The sequence below is a fragment of the Phycodurus eques genome, chromosome 9 (assembly GCF_024500275.1).
Source record: "Phycodurus eques isolate BA_2022a chromosome 9, UOR_Pequ_1.1, whole genome shotgun sequence".
Taxonomy (NCBI): Eukaryota; Metazoa; Chordata; class Actinopteri; order Syngnathiformes; family Syngnathidae; genus Phycodurus; species Phycodurus eques.
This window is the reverse complement of record NC_084533.1, coordinates 20,396,258-20,412,163: the sequence shown is the minus strand read 5'-3', so window position 1 is coordinate 20,412,163 and position 15,906 is coordinate 20,396,258. Positions and strand designations below refer to the sequence as shown.

At 39.6% G+C, this 15,906-nt stretch overlaps 1 protein-coding gene across 1 annotated transcript in view; it reads right to left on the bottom strand.

Moving 5' to 3' along the window:
• Window positions 1-1,970: 1,970 nt before the first annotated feature.
• LOC133408040 (mitogen-activated protein kinase kinase kinase kinase 4-like) overlaps window positions 1,971-15,906 on the bottom strand; it is a 60,902-nt gene continuing 46,966 nt past the window's right edge. The window contains 7 exon segments of the mRNA XM_061686523.1: window positions 1,971-7,645; window positions 7,888-8,027; window positions 9,037-9,196; window positions 13,908-14,057; window positions 14,659-14,759; window positions 14,884-15,018; window positions 15,203-15,346. Of these exon segments, the coding sequence (XP_061542507.1) occupies window positions 7,562-7,645; window positions 7,888-8,027; window positions 9,037-9,196; window positions 13,908-14,057; window positions 14,659-14,759; window positions 14,884-15,018; window positions 15,203-15,346 (914 nt within the window). The 3' untranslated portion in view covers window positions 1,971-7,561.

The following is a 15,906-nucleotide window of genomic DNA, read 5'->3' as shown; positions in this document are numbered from 1 at the left end:
TGGCCACTGCTGGGAAGGTTCAGCTCTGTTCCATGTTTTCTCCATTGGTTGATAATGACTTTCACCGTGCTGGAGTCCCACAGCTTTAGAAACTGGTGTTGTAACCCTTTCCAGACAGATTACAATTACTTTATTTCTTATCTGTTCTTGCATTTCTTTGGATCATGGAATTTTGTTGCAGTTTATTTTTTAGATCTGTTGACCGACTTTTTCAAACAGGTTCTGTTAATTTCTTTAAGTAATTTGTTGATTGAACAGGTCTGGAGGGTCAGGAACAGGGTCATGTTTACCACTGTGTTACATCACCTTTTCTTTTAACAAAATTCAATAAATGTATGGGAACTGAGGACATTAATCGTTCAAGCTTTGTAGGTGGAATTCTTTCCCATTGATGCTTGATGTACAGCTTCAGCTGTTCAACATTCCGGGGTCTCCGTTGTCGTATTTTACGCTTCATAATGCGCCACACATTTTCAATGGGAGACACGTCCGGACTGCAGGCAGGCCAGTCTAGTACCGGCACTCTTTTACTACGAAGCCACGCTGTTGTAACACGTGCAGAATGTGGTTTGACATTGTCTTGCTGAAATAAGGAGGGGTGTCCACGAAAAAGACGTTGCTTGGATGGCAGCATATTTTTCTCCAAAACCTGTATGTACCTTTCAGCATTAATGGCGCCTTCACAGTTACCCATGCCATTGGCACTAACACAGTCCCATACCATCACAGGCTGGCTTCTGAACTTTGCGTCCGTAACAGTCCGGATGGTTCTTTTCCTCTTTGGCCCGGAAGACACGACGTCCACAATTACCACAAAAATTTGAAATTTGGACTCGTCGGACCACAGAACAGTTTTCCACTTTGCATCAGTCCATCTTAGATGAGCTCAGGTGCAGAGAAGCCGGCGGTGTTTCTGGGTGTTGTTGATAAATGGCTTTTGCTTTGCATAGTAGAGTTTCAAGTTGCACTTACGGATGTAGCGCCGAACTGTATTTACTGACATTGGTTTTCTGAAGTGTTCCTGAGCCCATGTGGTGATATCCTTTACACATTGATGTCGGTTTTTGATGCAGTGCCGCCTGAGGGATCGAAGGTCATAGGCATTCAATGTTGGTTTTCGGCCTTGCTGCTTACATGCAGTGATTTCTCCAGATTCTCTGAAACCTTTGATGATATTATGGACCGTCGATGATGAAATCCCTAAATTCCTTGCAATTGTACGTTGAGGGACATTGTCCTTAAACTGTTCAACTATTTTCTCACGCACTTGTTCACAAAGAGATGAACCTCGCCCAATCTTTGCTTGTGAATGACTGAGCTATTCAGGGAAGCTCCCTTTATACCCAATCATGGCACCCACCTCTTTGTAGTGTATTTAATTAAATATTGGTCAAACATGATTTTCAAATCATAGTATTCTGTTTTTATTTATGTTTAACACAAAGTCCCAACTTCATTGGAATTGGGGTTGGATATAGGTTTAACGATTAAAAAAAATAATAATTATGAAAGGAGTGGGCACGGTGGCCGACTGGTTAGAGCGTCAGCCACACTGTTCTGAGGACCCGGGTTCAATCCCCGGCCCCGCCTGTGTGGAGTTTGCATATTCTCCCCGTGCCTGTGTGGGCACTCCGGTTTCCTCCCACATCCCAAAAACATGCATTAATTGGAGACTCTAAATTGCCCGTAGGTGTGAATGTGAGTGCAGATGGTTGTTTGTTTGTATGTGCACTGTGATTGGCTGGCAACCAGTTCAGGGTGTACCCCGCCTCCTGCCCTGATGACAGCTGGGATAGGCTCCAGCACGCCCGCGACCCTAGTGAGGAGAAGCGGCTCAGAAAATGGATGGATGGATGAAAGGAGTGGATCCACTTTCATATCAACACAGAAACTTTCCGACAAGCAATAACGAACAAGTCAAAAGTCAGAAACCAGAATTAATATTATGTTGGAAGTCACAAAAACATGAGTGAATTCAATTCAATATTTATTGTCATCTTCCACCACTTTGCATACAAACATATGTTAGCATGCCATTACCACCAAGCAATAAAACATAGATCCAGTGCAAAAAAGACAAAAACAAAGTAACAAATCTTTAGAATTGATACAGGGTTTGGAAATATGTATTCTTTCTACAAAATAGTCAATATGTATTCTTTCTACAAAATATTCAAATCTCAATTGCGTCTCAGAATTAAGATACAATGACAAGCACACAGTTGTTCTGTGTTTATAGTACAAACATCATCAGGTCCATATTGTCTTGACAACAGCTGGGAGCTGTTGGCTATGAACTGCCTTCATCTTAACATGACATCATCATTATACTATATAAAAAGTACAGAAAAAACAGTCAGTTCCTCAGTTTGACACACTCTAATGAAACATTTCGGATCAAGTAAAAATGCATCTGTATGTAACATTCAAGGTCCTTCTTCCACTGCCACCAGCTACTCCTCTTTCCATAATTTTTGCCCTGCTAATTCTATACACACTCCCATGAATCTTTGGCAAGAAGCGATATGATTATTCAGTAAGCTAAATCTAATGTTTCTAACTATTTACTTGGTTTGGTGGCATTAGATTGTGACTGTCATTTTGTAAATGTGCAACTATGCATTAAATGTGACAGTCAAAATTTACTGCAAATGTGGAAAAAGTAGGTCCGAAAGCAAACATGAGTTGTTTTGTAGACTGGTCAAATCAATCCATGGTCTTAATTTTAATGGGTTTTAGGTGAAAAACTAATCATGCAACAATCCATAAACTGTAGTACTAATGCTTCCCTGTATGAGTGCAGCACAAGGAGAGTATGCAGCCTTACATGTCACCTGATATGACATGACTGCATTCAGTGACACTACCAGAAGCTTTGTGATGCAGAGCTGGGGGTGGATGGAATGCGAAGAGAAAGTGATCAACACTTGGGAACAAAGATGATAAGGAAGATGAAAGTGGAGTGGAGGGAAAGTGAAGGGGGAATGAAATGCACCAAGAGGAGACATGTTGATAAAGTGAAAAGATTTGATGGTGGAGGCTTGGGAGATGCTGCGTGGGCTCAATCAGTGAAGGTGTAGGCGGAAATGCGCCAGGTTCTCGATTTTGTGATACAGCTTGAATGAGATGAAGCACCACTGGCACGTTTACTACCAATAATCCAGAAAGAATCGCCAATTACGTAAAGCCGTTTGAGCATTTATTCTATAAAACTTGATATCCAGCTAAAGGTCATTGCGTCATTGTACTAATACGGGTAGAATAGGGCTGTCACGATCAAATCTTTTTAGAATCGATTATCCGATAGATATTTCGTTGCGTACTCGAGTAATTGCTGCCCCTTCTCTCCTTAAACTGCATATGTTGGTACTGAGTGTATGGTATAAACTCTACACAGAATGTGAGACAACAAAATCAGCCTTTGCTAAACGGTTACCACTCGTGATTAGCATTAGCGCACTAGCGATTACCAGTTTAGGTAAAAAACAAAACAAAACAAAACAAAACGCTAACTACCATTCCCCTCACTCATACATCATGTTATATGTACCTTAAACCTCTAACAGTGTCTTAAAAATCACAGATGCTCCTCTGTCATTTTTGGCAAAGTTTATCAGTGGCCCAACACTGAGTCCGTCTGCAACAAATGTCCCTGTGAAACACTGGTTTAGATGGCGCAAAAACGGTTCCGGGAGGAATTTTTTTTTCTTCTTTGGTCCTGGCGGAGCTTCGAGGCAGAAATTCTGTCGACCTATTTTTGAAGTCGACTTAGCCAAGTTATTTGATTTTTGTCGTAGCCCTAAAGTACAACGACTGTGTCTTACTAGTAATGTTTTTTTTTCCACGACTGTATACACAAATCGGATACCTTTGCCATACAAGTAGGATGACTACATGTTACTCGTGACGCAAAACTGTTGTGAACTGTGTGCCAACAGTACTACATGTGACATTCTACAAGTTCACTGAACTGTCATACTGGTGGAAACGGGCAGCATATTCGTACATGGACCTTAAGCAAGATATCAAAGATATTGAATATTAGATATTGAAATGCTAAAACGGGTTTCCATAGGCAATCATCACAATAGTTGTCTATACATTTCTGAAGTTCCAATTTAATTTATTTTGGAGGCAACATGGTTATCTCTATGCTGTGTGTACACATACTATATAGACAGAAGTATTGGGACATCTGGCACCATTAAACCATGAAAAGTTGGTCCTCTCTTTGCAGCGACAACAACTTCCACTCAGGGTACGGATACTCATTTAATAGCTCTGATTTACTTGATCAAAAAAGTCTGAAGGGGTTGAGGTCAGGGCTCTCAACATCTTTCATATCAAAATCATCTAACATTTTGGAAGCACATGGTTGTCTAAAATGTCTTGATAAGATGAAGAATTACAGCAACATCCAGTTGGAATGGTTTAACCCAATCTGATTGGTAATTGTTGATTATTTTTAATAACAAGGTGTGTCCTGGAATACAGTATATCGTTTGTCCATTTAGCATATTTAAATCTTCCGTTCAGCTTGACTATCTGAGGAAAAAGATTTCTAGGAACTCTACTTCATCACTAGAATTCCGTGTACTTCCATGTTACAATTTAAGCTGAAATTACCCCATGGAAATTATTATTCTTATCAGTATAGCAACAATACTTTAAAAAAAAAAAAAAATCATCATCAAAAATCATCTAACAGAACCAGCTGCAATATAATTTTTTTACATATTATAAAAACAACAACAACAAAAACAACAACGAAAAAAAAAAAACATATTTGGTGCAATTTTCGGAGGCCAACAGAGGAATGTTAAAACAAAGGGAAAACGGAAAACACATTAATTAACAATTTTCTCATTAACACCAGAAGGTAAAATTAATATTTTCAGGTGAATTCAATCAAACTTTCAAATCTGAGAGCAGAATAAGACACGACTTTGGTCCTGTGCTACGGCTATTACTTAATTGACAAATTTAAGATCATTTGCATTCATATTTGATATATCAGGTCAGGATCCCAGTTGAGGCTCCGTGAATTAAATCACAAGTCAAAGAGGAGTATATTTCCTATTGGTTTTGAATGTCACTTAACAAAATCATCTTAAAGTAGTCCTCATACAAAGCCTTTCAAACAAAACAACGTTTGACATTCAGTCAATTATACAATTTGTTTCAGAAAACATTCAAAAACATATAGACTGTCAATCTGTACAACACAAACATACAAAGCCTGGAAATACTGTTGGAGTGCATTTGTGTAGCTTTACACAATCGATGAATTGTGTGTGTTTCAAATGCCATACTACATACATTTTTAAGTAGATAATTGTGATGTCTGCTAAGTATATTGAGAAAGTAAAAAAATAAAATAAAAAAATTATTTAATACTAACCTAATAAGAACCGGTAAATTAACTGTGTTGAAATTAAATGATCTTTATTTTCCTTAATAGTCACTGGTGAAATTTAGCCCTATTTTTAGATAAATAACTTAGCAATATAATGCGTTGGATGGTGCAAAACAAATTCAGTTAGCAGACAGAAATAAACAATAAATGAATAAGGAACTGGGTTGACATAACCTGCCTCCAAAGTGCATATGGGCTGAACACTCAACACCGTAAAGTGTGGAAAATCTTTTCAGGAAGAATGTGGAGCTACCAAACACCTCACCGAGGTCCTTTCATCGTAAACATTTAACAGCAGCCACAACACTTAAAGGGATACTGTATCTTTTTCACAGTATTTTTTTTTCTTTGCACCTGTGAAAAGTTATTTTTGTTGTGATTTATTTTAAAATATGGTGAATTTTCACACACCTTTAGTAACTTTAAAAGCTATTTTAAAAGAAAAACTGTACATACTGCCATATTGATCGAACATGTGACCAGATAACCCGGATCGAGACGTCACGTGTGGGCGACATAGCACACTTTACTGTAGTATTGATAATGCCTTTGCAAGGATTCAGCTGAATTGTTTGGAACCAACACGACCAAATAGGCCTACAGAGAGATATTCTCCTCCTTAGGCCGAGGAAGATGTAGTGCAGATGAAAAAGGTCGCAGTCAAGCCAGCCGCCACAGCGATTGTTCATACTGTACAGCACTGTGCCACGCCTCCAACGTGCTGCGGAAGCCAACTTCAAAATGAAAGTCCAACAAATAATACATAGACAGCACTGCTTTGTAAGTTGTTGTCCCCTGCGCCCCCTCGGGGCATTGCATTGAACTGAGCTGTTCTGGTTGTCTTAGAAGATGTTTCGCCTCTCATCCGAGGAGGCTTCATCAGCTCATTCAACAAGGGTAGGTAGGACAGTCTTTTATTTTGAAGTTGGCCCTCGCAGCCCGTTGGCGGCGTGTTACCGAAATGCATAGTATGAACAATCATTGTGGTGGCTGGATTGACTTCAACTCGAGGCTGGAATTGCTATGTTGAATAAATAAATACTGTCCCTGCAGTGAAATTGTGAATGTGGCCTTCTTGTAGCTACTGTACCCTCGTCTTCATTTTGGTCTCTTTTCTCTTGGAAGTTGCATTCGCGATTGTCAGCACACACCAGGAATAAAGTAGTTGCTCTTATTCCTTGTGTGCTCTGCACCTATTTCCATATCCTTGCTTAGGGGTCTGCATAAATATCCTTTTCATGGCAGACTACGCCTATGTGCATGCCAAGAGTTATTTTGGTCCAAACCTCTACAAAATGTTGCGATACAGTTCTGTTTTTTTTATTCCTTTTCATTGATCAAACGAGCGTTGTCAATAAGGAAACCGGCAAGGTGACATATGCGTGACGTCACTTCCGCGATTCGCGGCCAATATGGACGCGCCCGTTCGATCGAAGGTGTTGTCGTAAAAGTCCAAAAAATTGATTTAGAGGTGTATTTTTCAGCTTTTAGTTGCTTTTCCCCTGCTATACTAATGAATTGCAACCAATCAAAACATGCGTTAATTTGGCCAGTATCCCTTGAAGCATCTCCATGTGGGTGTTCGAATAGCTCCAGCAATTCCGACAGTTGACGAGCAATGTGGAATGTGATTAAAGAACCTTATGAGGAATCAAATGTGCAACCTACTAATCGCTGTACAGGGACTAATTTTTCTACACACACTTTTGTGAAGCGCTCAGATGATTTCCATAGAGTAAACAGGGATAATAAAGCTCCTATTTTCCCACCGTTCATTCCATTACATGGATACTGTTTGTAAGAATCACAGCAGCAGAACTTTGGAACGTCTACGTGGAAGAGAAAGGATGATCCAGTACGGAACTGACTAATCCAGACAAGATGAGCTGAAAGCGGAACAGAACAACTGCAGTGTGCACAGGCGAGGAAAAAGAAGATCCAGTGAATTTGTTGGACTGAAGCAACAGACATTGACAAAAGCAGCTCCAAAATGATGTCAGTGTGCTATTCGTCACACATTTTCACGGAAAGCTCTTCTTGGCCTAATGTCCCATGCACGATGTGACAAACTGTACGCAAGCGTGAAAATCCGAGCTGATGAAGGCCTGCACAAGCAGCTGACCTTTCCGCCACGCGTCCAGTTCATTACCAGTTGAACAGAGAGTTCTGACCCAACGTCATGAAGTAAATCTGACTGCTGCCTCCTGACTGCACTGATGCAAAGAAGACCTACAATAAGAGAGAAGATGGCTCAGGAAGTTTTCAAAATGAAAAATAAATGATTTATAAAAGAAAAATATTAAAACATAATATATCATGACAATATCAATTATAATAACAATGATCAATGATTAACAAGCTTTACATTGTCGTTTTAACAACAGACTTAACTGCTACCTGCTCAATAACCAAGTACTTAATTCCAAAAAGGCTCTTGGAGGAAGTTGGTGGAATGTGTATTGACGACATACCTTGTCATTCCTTTCACACAAGAACTTGAGTTTCTGGGCCCTTTTGTGCATGAAAACTCCCTCCAGGTTTCCCGTGTTGGCAGACCTGAGCTCAATGGCCTTCTCTCCCCAACCCATCACTTGATTGGACTGTAGGTAAGCTGCGCAGACATGGAGCGGGGGTGAATGTATAGTACATGTCAGAGGAAAGTGGAGGTTAACCTGAACGTTGGAAGGACTACAGTCTGCCCTTTCAAGTTGAAGAAACACTATTTGAAATACATCCAACATTTTCAGGAAACATATGGCAGTAAAGTCACACAAAACAATCTGAACGGGAGATGCCCCCATATCATTCTAGATCTCAGCTCAGTAACTATAGTAGGATTAATTCTGGGTGTGTGTTTTGTTCTTTCTTTGGCTTCATGCTGTCTTTTTGCAAAATGTATTCAAGGAGGACCAGCCTCAATGACGGGTTACAAGATAGACGTTATTTAAAGTATGCAGACTCAAAATTACACCAGCAAGACTCGATAAGCTACATGGTCATTTGCATTGTCAGTTTTTGACAATGATTTTGTTGTTTTTATATATTTGCAGTGATTAAAAAAATGACAACTTTGTGTGTACATTTAATCAAGGTTTTATGATAGTGGCACTTTTTCCATTATTTCCTATGGAGAAAATTGTGTCAAAATACAAACAATGGACGTCAAGTGACACCCCCGAACAGATTGTGCTCCACCTCAGAGATCCACTGTGTATAAAAAATTGTAAATTACATAAATGATAATTTGTTACGACTGTTCTGTGCACGAGAGGGGCTATGTACTAGAAACAACTCACAAATCTATACACCACTGAAAATTAAAACCACAAATATGAATTATAAATAAATCACTAACTTCGTGACCACGTGTATAAATCGATCAGTCAGTTTTTTTTTTTTAAACTGTTGGCTCCATCTCTTTTGTGCAGGGTTAGCCAATGCTGTGCTGTGCGGTGATTGTATATCGGCAACATGTTCAATATGATGGCATACTAGCCAAAATGGAAGCCACAAACAACAATAACAGATACGCAACACAAAGTCTATATCGCTATGCTCCTTGAGCTTAGTTTGAAACTTCTGTGTTGATATGCTTGTGAAGTTAAAAACAAAAAACTCACCGACAGATGCGGGCATCTCTCCCCACTGCAACACCGTATCCTTGGTGATTCGGCCGTAAGTGTCAATGTAGACTCCTTCGTCTTCGTAGCAAACAAGAACCTCTGTTCCGGCACTGTTTGGCAAAATGATGATGGCGTGCGGATGGATGGAACCCTGGATCTGTGAAACACACCCACACACAAACAGACACACACACATTAAGAACTTGAATATAGTTTGCATATAGTTAAAAAGACAAACGATTGCTCCAATTGAATATGAATAATTTCCTGATATTAATTGCTCAAAGGAAATGATTTATTGCGGTCCAGTTTGCCATTCCCATTTGCAGATATATTATTTACTTGAGTATTTACAGTATGTACAGTTGTCACATAGACTGTTCTCATTCAACTCACTCTCACTGCCTGCTGCTGTAATGTACTGTACATTATTTTTGGATAATCAATTTATTTCATGTCTACTTTTGCTGCAGTCCAACCGGGACGAATAATGGCCCATTATGTTCTATTCTACTTTATGATACAATTTTCTCACATGGGTAATTTTGGCATAAAGGTGGAATCAACAAATTTGTTTATAAGATGAGCTAATATAAGTTGTATTGATAAGGAGTATAATGACAATCATTAACGGTAGCAGTTTCCAGAGAAACGAAATAGTAAAAGATAAATGACTTCCAAGTATACAGTACTACAGTATTGTTGTATTACTACTACCAGTATGTGGTAGTATATAACAATTATAATAGTCACTACTTTTAAGTGACAATAAGAGATAAAAAACAGGATCTTTGGCAGTATATGTACACAAAACGTCTTTCTCTCTAAAACAAAAACAATTAGGGAATTATTAACCACTATTCATGACTAAATCGAGCAAATAAAAAGTACTACAGGTCAGTGATGCAACCTGGTCAGAATGAAATACTAAAAAAAATTAATAAAATAAAAATACATTATTCTAAAATTACTTGGAGCCATCCATCCATCCATCCATCCATCCAGCCATCCATTCATCCATCCATCCATTTTCTGAGCCGCTTATCCTCACAAGGGTCGCGGGAGTGCTGGAGCCTATCCCAGCTATCATCGGGCAGGAGGCGGGGTACACCCTGAACTAATTGCCACCCAATCGCAGGGCACATACAAACAAACAACCATCCGCACTCACATTCACACCTAGGGGCAATTTAGAGTCGTCAATTAACCGACCATGCATGTTTTTGGGATGTGGGAGGAAACCGGAGTGCCTGGAGAAAACCCACGCAGGCACGGGGAGAACATACAAACTCCACACAGGCGGGGCCGGGGATTGAACCCAGGTGAGAACTGTGAGGCAGACTCTCTAACCAGTCATACACCGTGCCGCTACTTGGAGCCATTCAGTCAAAATCAACTTCAGCAAGGTCTTTGTGCAATCAGTGGAACCCAGCAAGATGTACACTTACTGTAACCAAGCAAGTGAAAACAGTCTATATACATCACCAGAGCATGAGCCACCACAATCCTCAGCATCAGAACTGGCATCCACAGACGCAACGCAATCTTAATCCTCCGCCTTGGCATCAGCATTCTTACAGAGCTCACACGAACCACCACAGATGATTCGGTGTGTGTGTGTGTGTGTGTGTCTGTGTTAATGTCTACTACATTGCGTGGGTGAGTGATGCATTGTGTATGGATGTGTGCGTGTGCTTGTGTGTGTGTTTGTGTGTGTAAGAGAGAGAAAAAGAGAGTGAGAGAGAGATAGAGAAAGAGAGTTCAAGAGGAAAAAAGGAAAAAGGTGAGAATGAGGTTGGAAACTGGCTTAATATACTAGAGCCACATATACACACGCACATATACACACATACAGGAAAAGGAGGACAGGAAGGGTGTATTTTTAGAGCTTATTTCTCCTTCCGAATATCCAACTGTACCGCTCTCACCCTCGCACCCCTATACCTTCATTACTGAAAGTAGCACATGGTCAAAGTGATTGAGTTTTGTGTATATATGTGTGTTAGAGAGAGATAGAGATAGAGAGTGAGAGAGTGAGAGAGAAGTATGCAGCATAGCCATGTTTTACAGACTTGCAGCGTTTATCAGATAGTAAGAAAACGTATCGCTGAAAAATCAACCATACCATGCAAATTTTAGCTGGGATATATTTGGTTCACATGAAATATAATTTAATGATGTAAAAAAGTTTTCACAAGATGTGTCAGAATGTGAGCTACCAGACGTCTGCCCACACAGTAGCACAAAGATAAATTGCCAGTTATTCCTCAAATTAAAAAAGCAAGTGGGCGATCCATTTGCGAAATTACAGTTTGATTACGCTTGACCTCAAACAGGTCTACAGTTCTGTTTTGACACTTGTCTTTAGAGCTACCAAGATTAGTCCACTAGTCACAACAACGACGACGATCAAAATTGTTTCCTATTAATAAAGTAGTCAACGTCGTCATTTATTTTTTTTGAAACTTTGTTTTTATCTCAAAAGTGCCAGTATACTCCTGCTGTTGACTGTTGTCTGCTTTCTGCCCGTGACACATATGTGCAGTGTGGTGGTCATTCAGGTCGGCCCATGGAATACCCGGAATAACTACGGCTAACCCGCGCCTGAAGGTTTGAGCATTTCACCAAAAACACTTAAGAGGAATAAATGCAAAACCTGCCAGATAGAACGTTATTGTCATAATCGCATGACAGTGATACACGAGCACTTTAAAAAGGAAGTACGTTGTGGCTGATTCCATTTCTGACGAAGAGGAACAGTCATCTCGGTGAGCTATTTGGCCAGTGAGCTGCTAATATTAACGTCAATGGCAGTGAGCTAGCTACTTGTTGAAAGCTGTAAACGTTGACATTGGCGTAAGGTTAACGAAGATTTCATCAGCCTTGGCATACAGGTTATGCGCTTGCTGTAATGTCAGCTACGCTTTAGCAAGCCATCTTAGTGAGGTGACAACATGGCGGTCATGTTCCCATCAAAAGCAATGCACGTACATTGAAAATAAATCAGAACTTGATTATTTCTCAACTGAATTTCATAAGGTTTACTTTTTTTGTTTTTTGTCAACATCAAAGCATGTCCTCTTAATACAGAAAGGTTGAAAAAAAAAAAAGCCCACCAAAATCTTTACATATGGAAGGTTAGTCCAAGTTCCCTTGTGATTATACATGATTGAGCATAGTTTTTGGTTCCATATTAAAGTGTACTAAACATTTACAGCTAAGAATGTTAAAGGCTAGAGTATCGCCTTCATTTTAATTTGCACTGCCATATATAATAAGCACGTCAGGAAGCTGCAAAGTTCATTAAAAAGTTGTCATTTGTGGCAGCCCTAATTGTGTTATCTGAGTACAGCATCTAGTTAAGACCATGATACAACTGCCAACGGACGTAGTGCACAATGCTCAATGAAAGATTCATTTTTGCTCAAAAAAGGGATATATTTCAGATTAAAGTTCTTTGTTGTTGCCATTTTGAGTCCATAATAAAATCCAGATAGTGACTATTGACAAACTTTTTTCCCAATAATAATGTAACCTATAATCTGCACAATTCAATAAAATAAATATGTTAGAGCAGACATCTCAACATACCTTTTAGAATTGTGGCCAAAAAGTTTGACCTTTTCTCAAATGATGTTGGGAGACCTGATGAGTCCCCCCCTCCCCCCTACAAAATTTAGGGACAGAGATATTTGTCCTCATAAGAAAGTGCGAACCCCTCCCCTTCCACATCATCAGAAAGTAATGTCATACTAGTATTTATGTCACTGACATAGCGATCGTCATGCAGCCTACACACCCTGTGGCGTAAAGACAAGCTCGATTATGCTTTACCATTCTGTAGCAAACTGAAATTGATCACTTGTTGGCTTGTGTCAATAGATACCCTACCAGAACAGAGCCATTTGCATGTAAAACGCCACAATAAGAAAGTCTATATGCAATTTATTGCTAATGTAGAAAAAAACACTTTTATTTCGGAAATACTTGGATTTCCAAGTAATCTCATCAATTCAATCTTCTTACCCCAAATTTCCTCTCACGCTATATTATGTCTCGTGTTCTCACTGGCTCGATACTGACTGATTAGGACACACTTAGTGTGACAGACATCGAGAATTAGAGAGCTGATGAGGCGCAAAGCACACACTTCATGCCCTTGTTGTCGCTACACTTATTTCTCTGTTTGATAGGCTCTGTGGTGAGAAGACAGAGCTTTAGGATCATTTGGGACACTTTTTCTTAAGTTATAGTTTTAGTATTAATAACAAAAATAACAATCATGTGCTTTATGAATGCTGAGTCCCCTGATTTGCCCTCAATCTTCCCACCCTCCTTGATGTTGGTGCCTCAGAATAGGATCAGTCCCAGCAATGTGACAAGCGATGTTTAACAACACCCATCAATTGTGAACCACAAGTTGTTGTTCCCACCATTGTCAATAATGTCAGAAAGCCCTAAACTTCCCACCCTCTTCAGTTAATGTGAGAAACAGTGTCAAAGGGGACTCTAAAACAGATCCATGTCATGCAAAGTAATTCCCCATATTTTTAAGTTTAAAGTTTAAAACATGGCTACAGTCCAGTTGGCCATTCACATCTGCAAATATAAAATGTATTATTCATGCACAGTTGCCACGTACACTTCTCTTTGCCTGACATTTTTTATTTTTTGTATTTTCTCATATTATTTATGTGCCGCTGAACAAACCAGATTTTCCCACTGTGGAACTAAAAAAAGACTAATTTGACTCTATTATTTCATGTGTCAGGATGCAAAATGATGGTTGTGGCAATGTGAATATCCTGGAAGCAATCATTTAAACATGCTATGGAACACAAAGTTGTACAAAAAGAGAGGACACTTACATGTGTGGGCAGGTAGAGATCATACGGTGTACCAGAGTCTACATCAATAGCATGGAAACCAGATGAGGAACCATAGATGACCTTTAACCTTTGACCTTCCTCCACTGTCAGATCAACAGACAGTGGCTTTTGTGGTAAAGACCTGAAAGACTGACAAGAAAATAAAATTTAATGATTACGATCCACATGGATGGGCACAGGAAGTCATGCCAAACGCAGTATACAGTATTGTCGGCCTTTTCCGAGGAAGGAACAAAAGTAGCTCAGGCCATGGTGGATGTAAAGAAATGGGGCACAGCTCTAATGAGAATCTCCCTAGAGTCTCACTGCCTGAATACAGCATGTCTGTCAATGAGGGAGGGTTTGGTTGCGGATTGACCTCAATCAGTGTTTAGTCCAACTACATTTATGTTTTGGTGGATCTGAAGAATTATTTTTTAGCTATGTCAGAGATGATCATCGTGAGGGAGTAGCGATGAGAGCTGACCGGGCAAAAAGGCAGACTACACTGTGGACTAGTCGCCCGGCAATCACAGGGCACATAAAGAAACAGACAACTCAATTCACACAGTCACTGAAAAAGAACTAAACCCACATTGCCAGCACCAAAGTTAGGCAAGAGAACCACTACACATTAAACACCCAAAAAATACAGAGTGATTCAATTTTGTCGGTTTCACACCTAATCAACCTGTGAATTGTTTCCCAGGAGCATGAAGTAGAATATAAAATATATGAAAACATGACTAACCTTAAAGGCCATGAACTTATGGTAGGGTTTGGGTGCCCAAGCGTAAACCTCCACTGCATTCTTCAAAGCAATGACAAGGAACTTGATCTTCTCGTAACGCACTGTACAAAGAGACACAAATATAGTATATGCCTTGAAAATTAATGCAAAAATAAACTAAACCCCTGCTTCCCCTCTACCTTGCTTTACGGTATCAAGAAAAGTCACAAATGTTAATCTACCTACCCACTTTATAGTGGACACAACCTTCCAGATCTCCAACAGATGTCCAACCCTGTCTTTTCTCCACTTCCGGGTCATTCCGAAGGATTTTATTTCTCAGCCAGGAAAGGTAGTAAAGGCGGAGCTTGTTCTTTTTACCTTGAAACAAAGACAAAATCAATCCTTCGTATACACAAATTAACTTTAGTTGCCTTTACAGAACACATCTTCAACAGTTACTTCTTATTTACCTTGCAACAGCGCATTAATGATGACCTGATAATGGCCAATGCAGTCAAAAGTCTGCAATATTTAAACATACACCTGACAAACCTGTGTGTACCTGATATAGTAATGAGCACATTGAGTCCTTCAAGCACATCCATCTGCTGAAACCGTCTTCTGCTAATGAGTGAGTAGACCTTCCCCTGACCACTTCGGTCCAGCAGCCAAAGACCATTTTCCGTCCCCACCAACAGATTCACTCCTGCAGATCAAATCCAACAAAATGCAAAACTCATATTCTACACAAGAAAATGTCCACCATCTCTAGCATGTACTGTATATGGATCAATATCACCATGCGCTTTCTTTGAGACGTCCTCATTTCACCCCCCAAAATTTCCATTGAACTTCACATTTTCATGCTGTTACAAATGCATATTGGTCAAATTCCCACATTTTTTTTTTTTTTTTAAAGAAATTATTTGCAAGCAGACAATGTACACGTAGACAGCAAAATATGTACGCTTGCTGACAGGGTGGACAATGACAGAGTGGACATTTTTGGGTAATGTAAGCATTGTATGAGCTCACGGTGGACCTTAGCAACGTGATTCAGTTAGCAAGCTGACTGTGTATTGCTTAACAAATATATTTCAAAATTGTGAAAGGTTTTATAACAATTGATATTTTACTATGAACAGAGTGGACAAGTAGAGCAAAACATTTGAAGACTTATTGCACTGGTATGTGCGCAAATGTTTGGCAACCTATAATAAGACCTCAGAGTTTAATTATTCTGCTACATTTCATGACGACTGAATG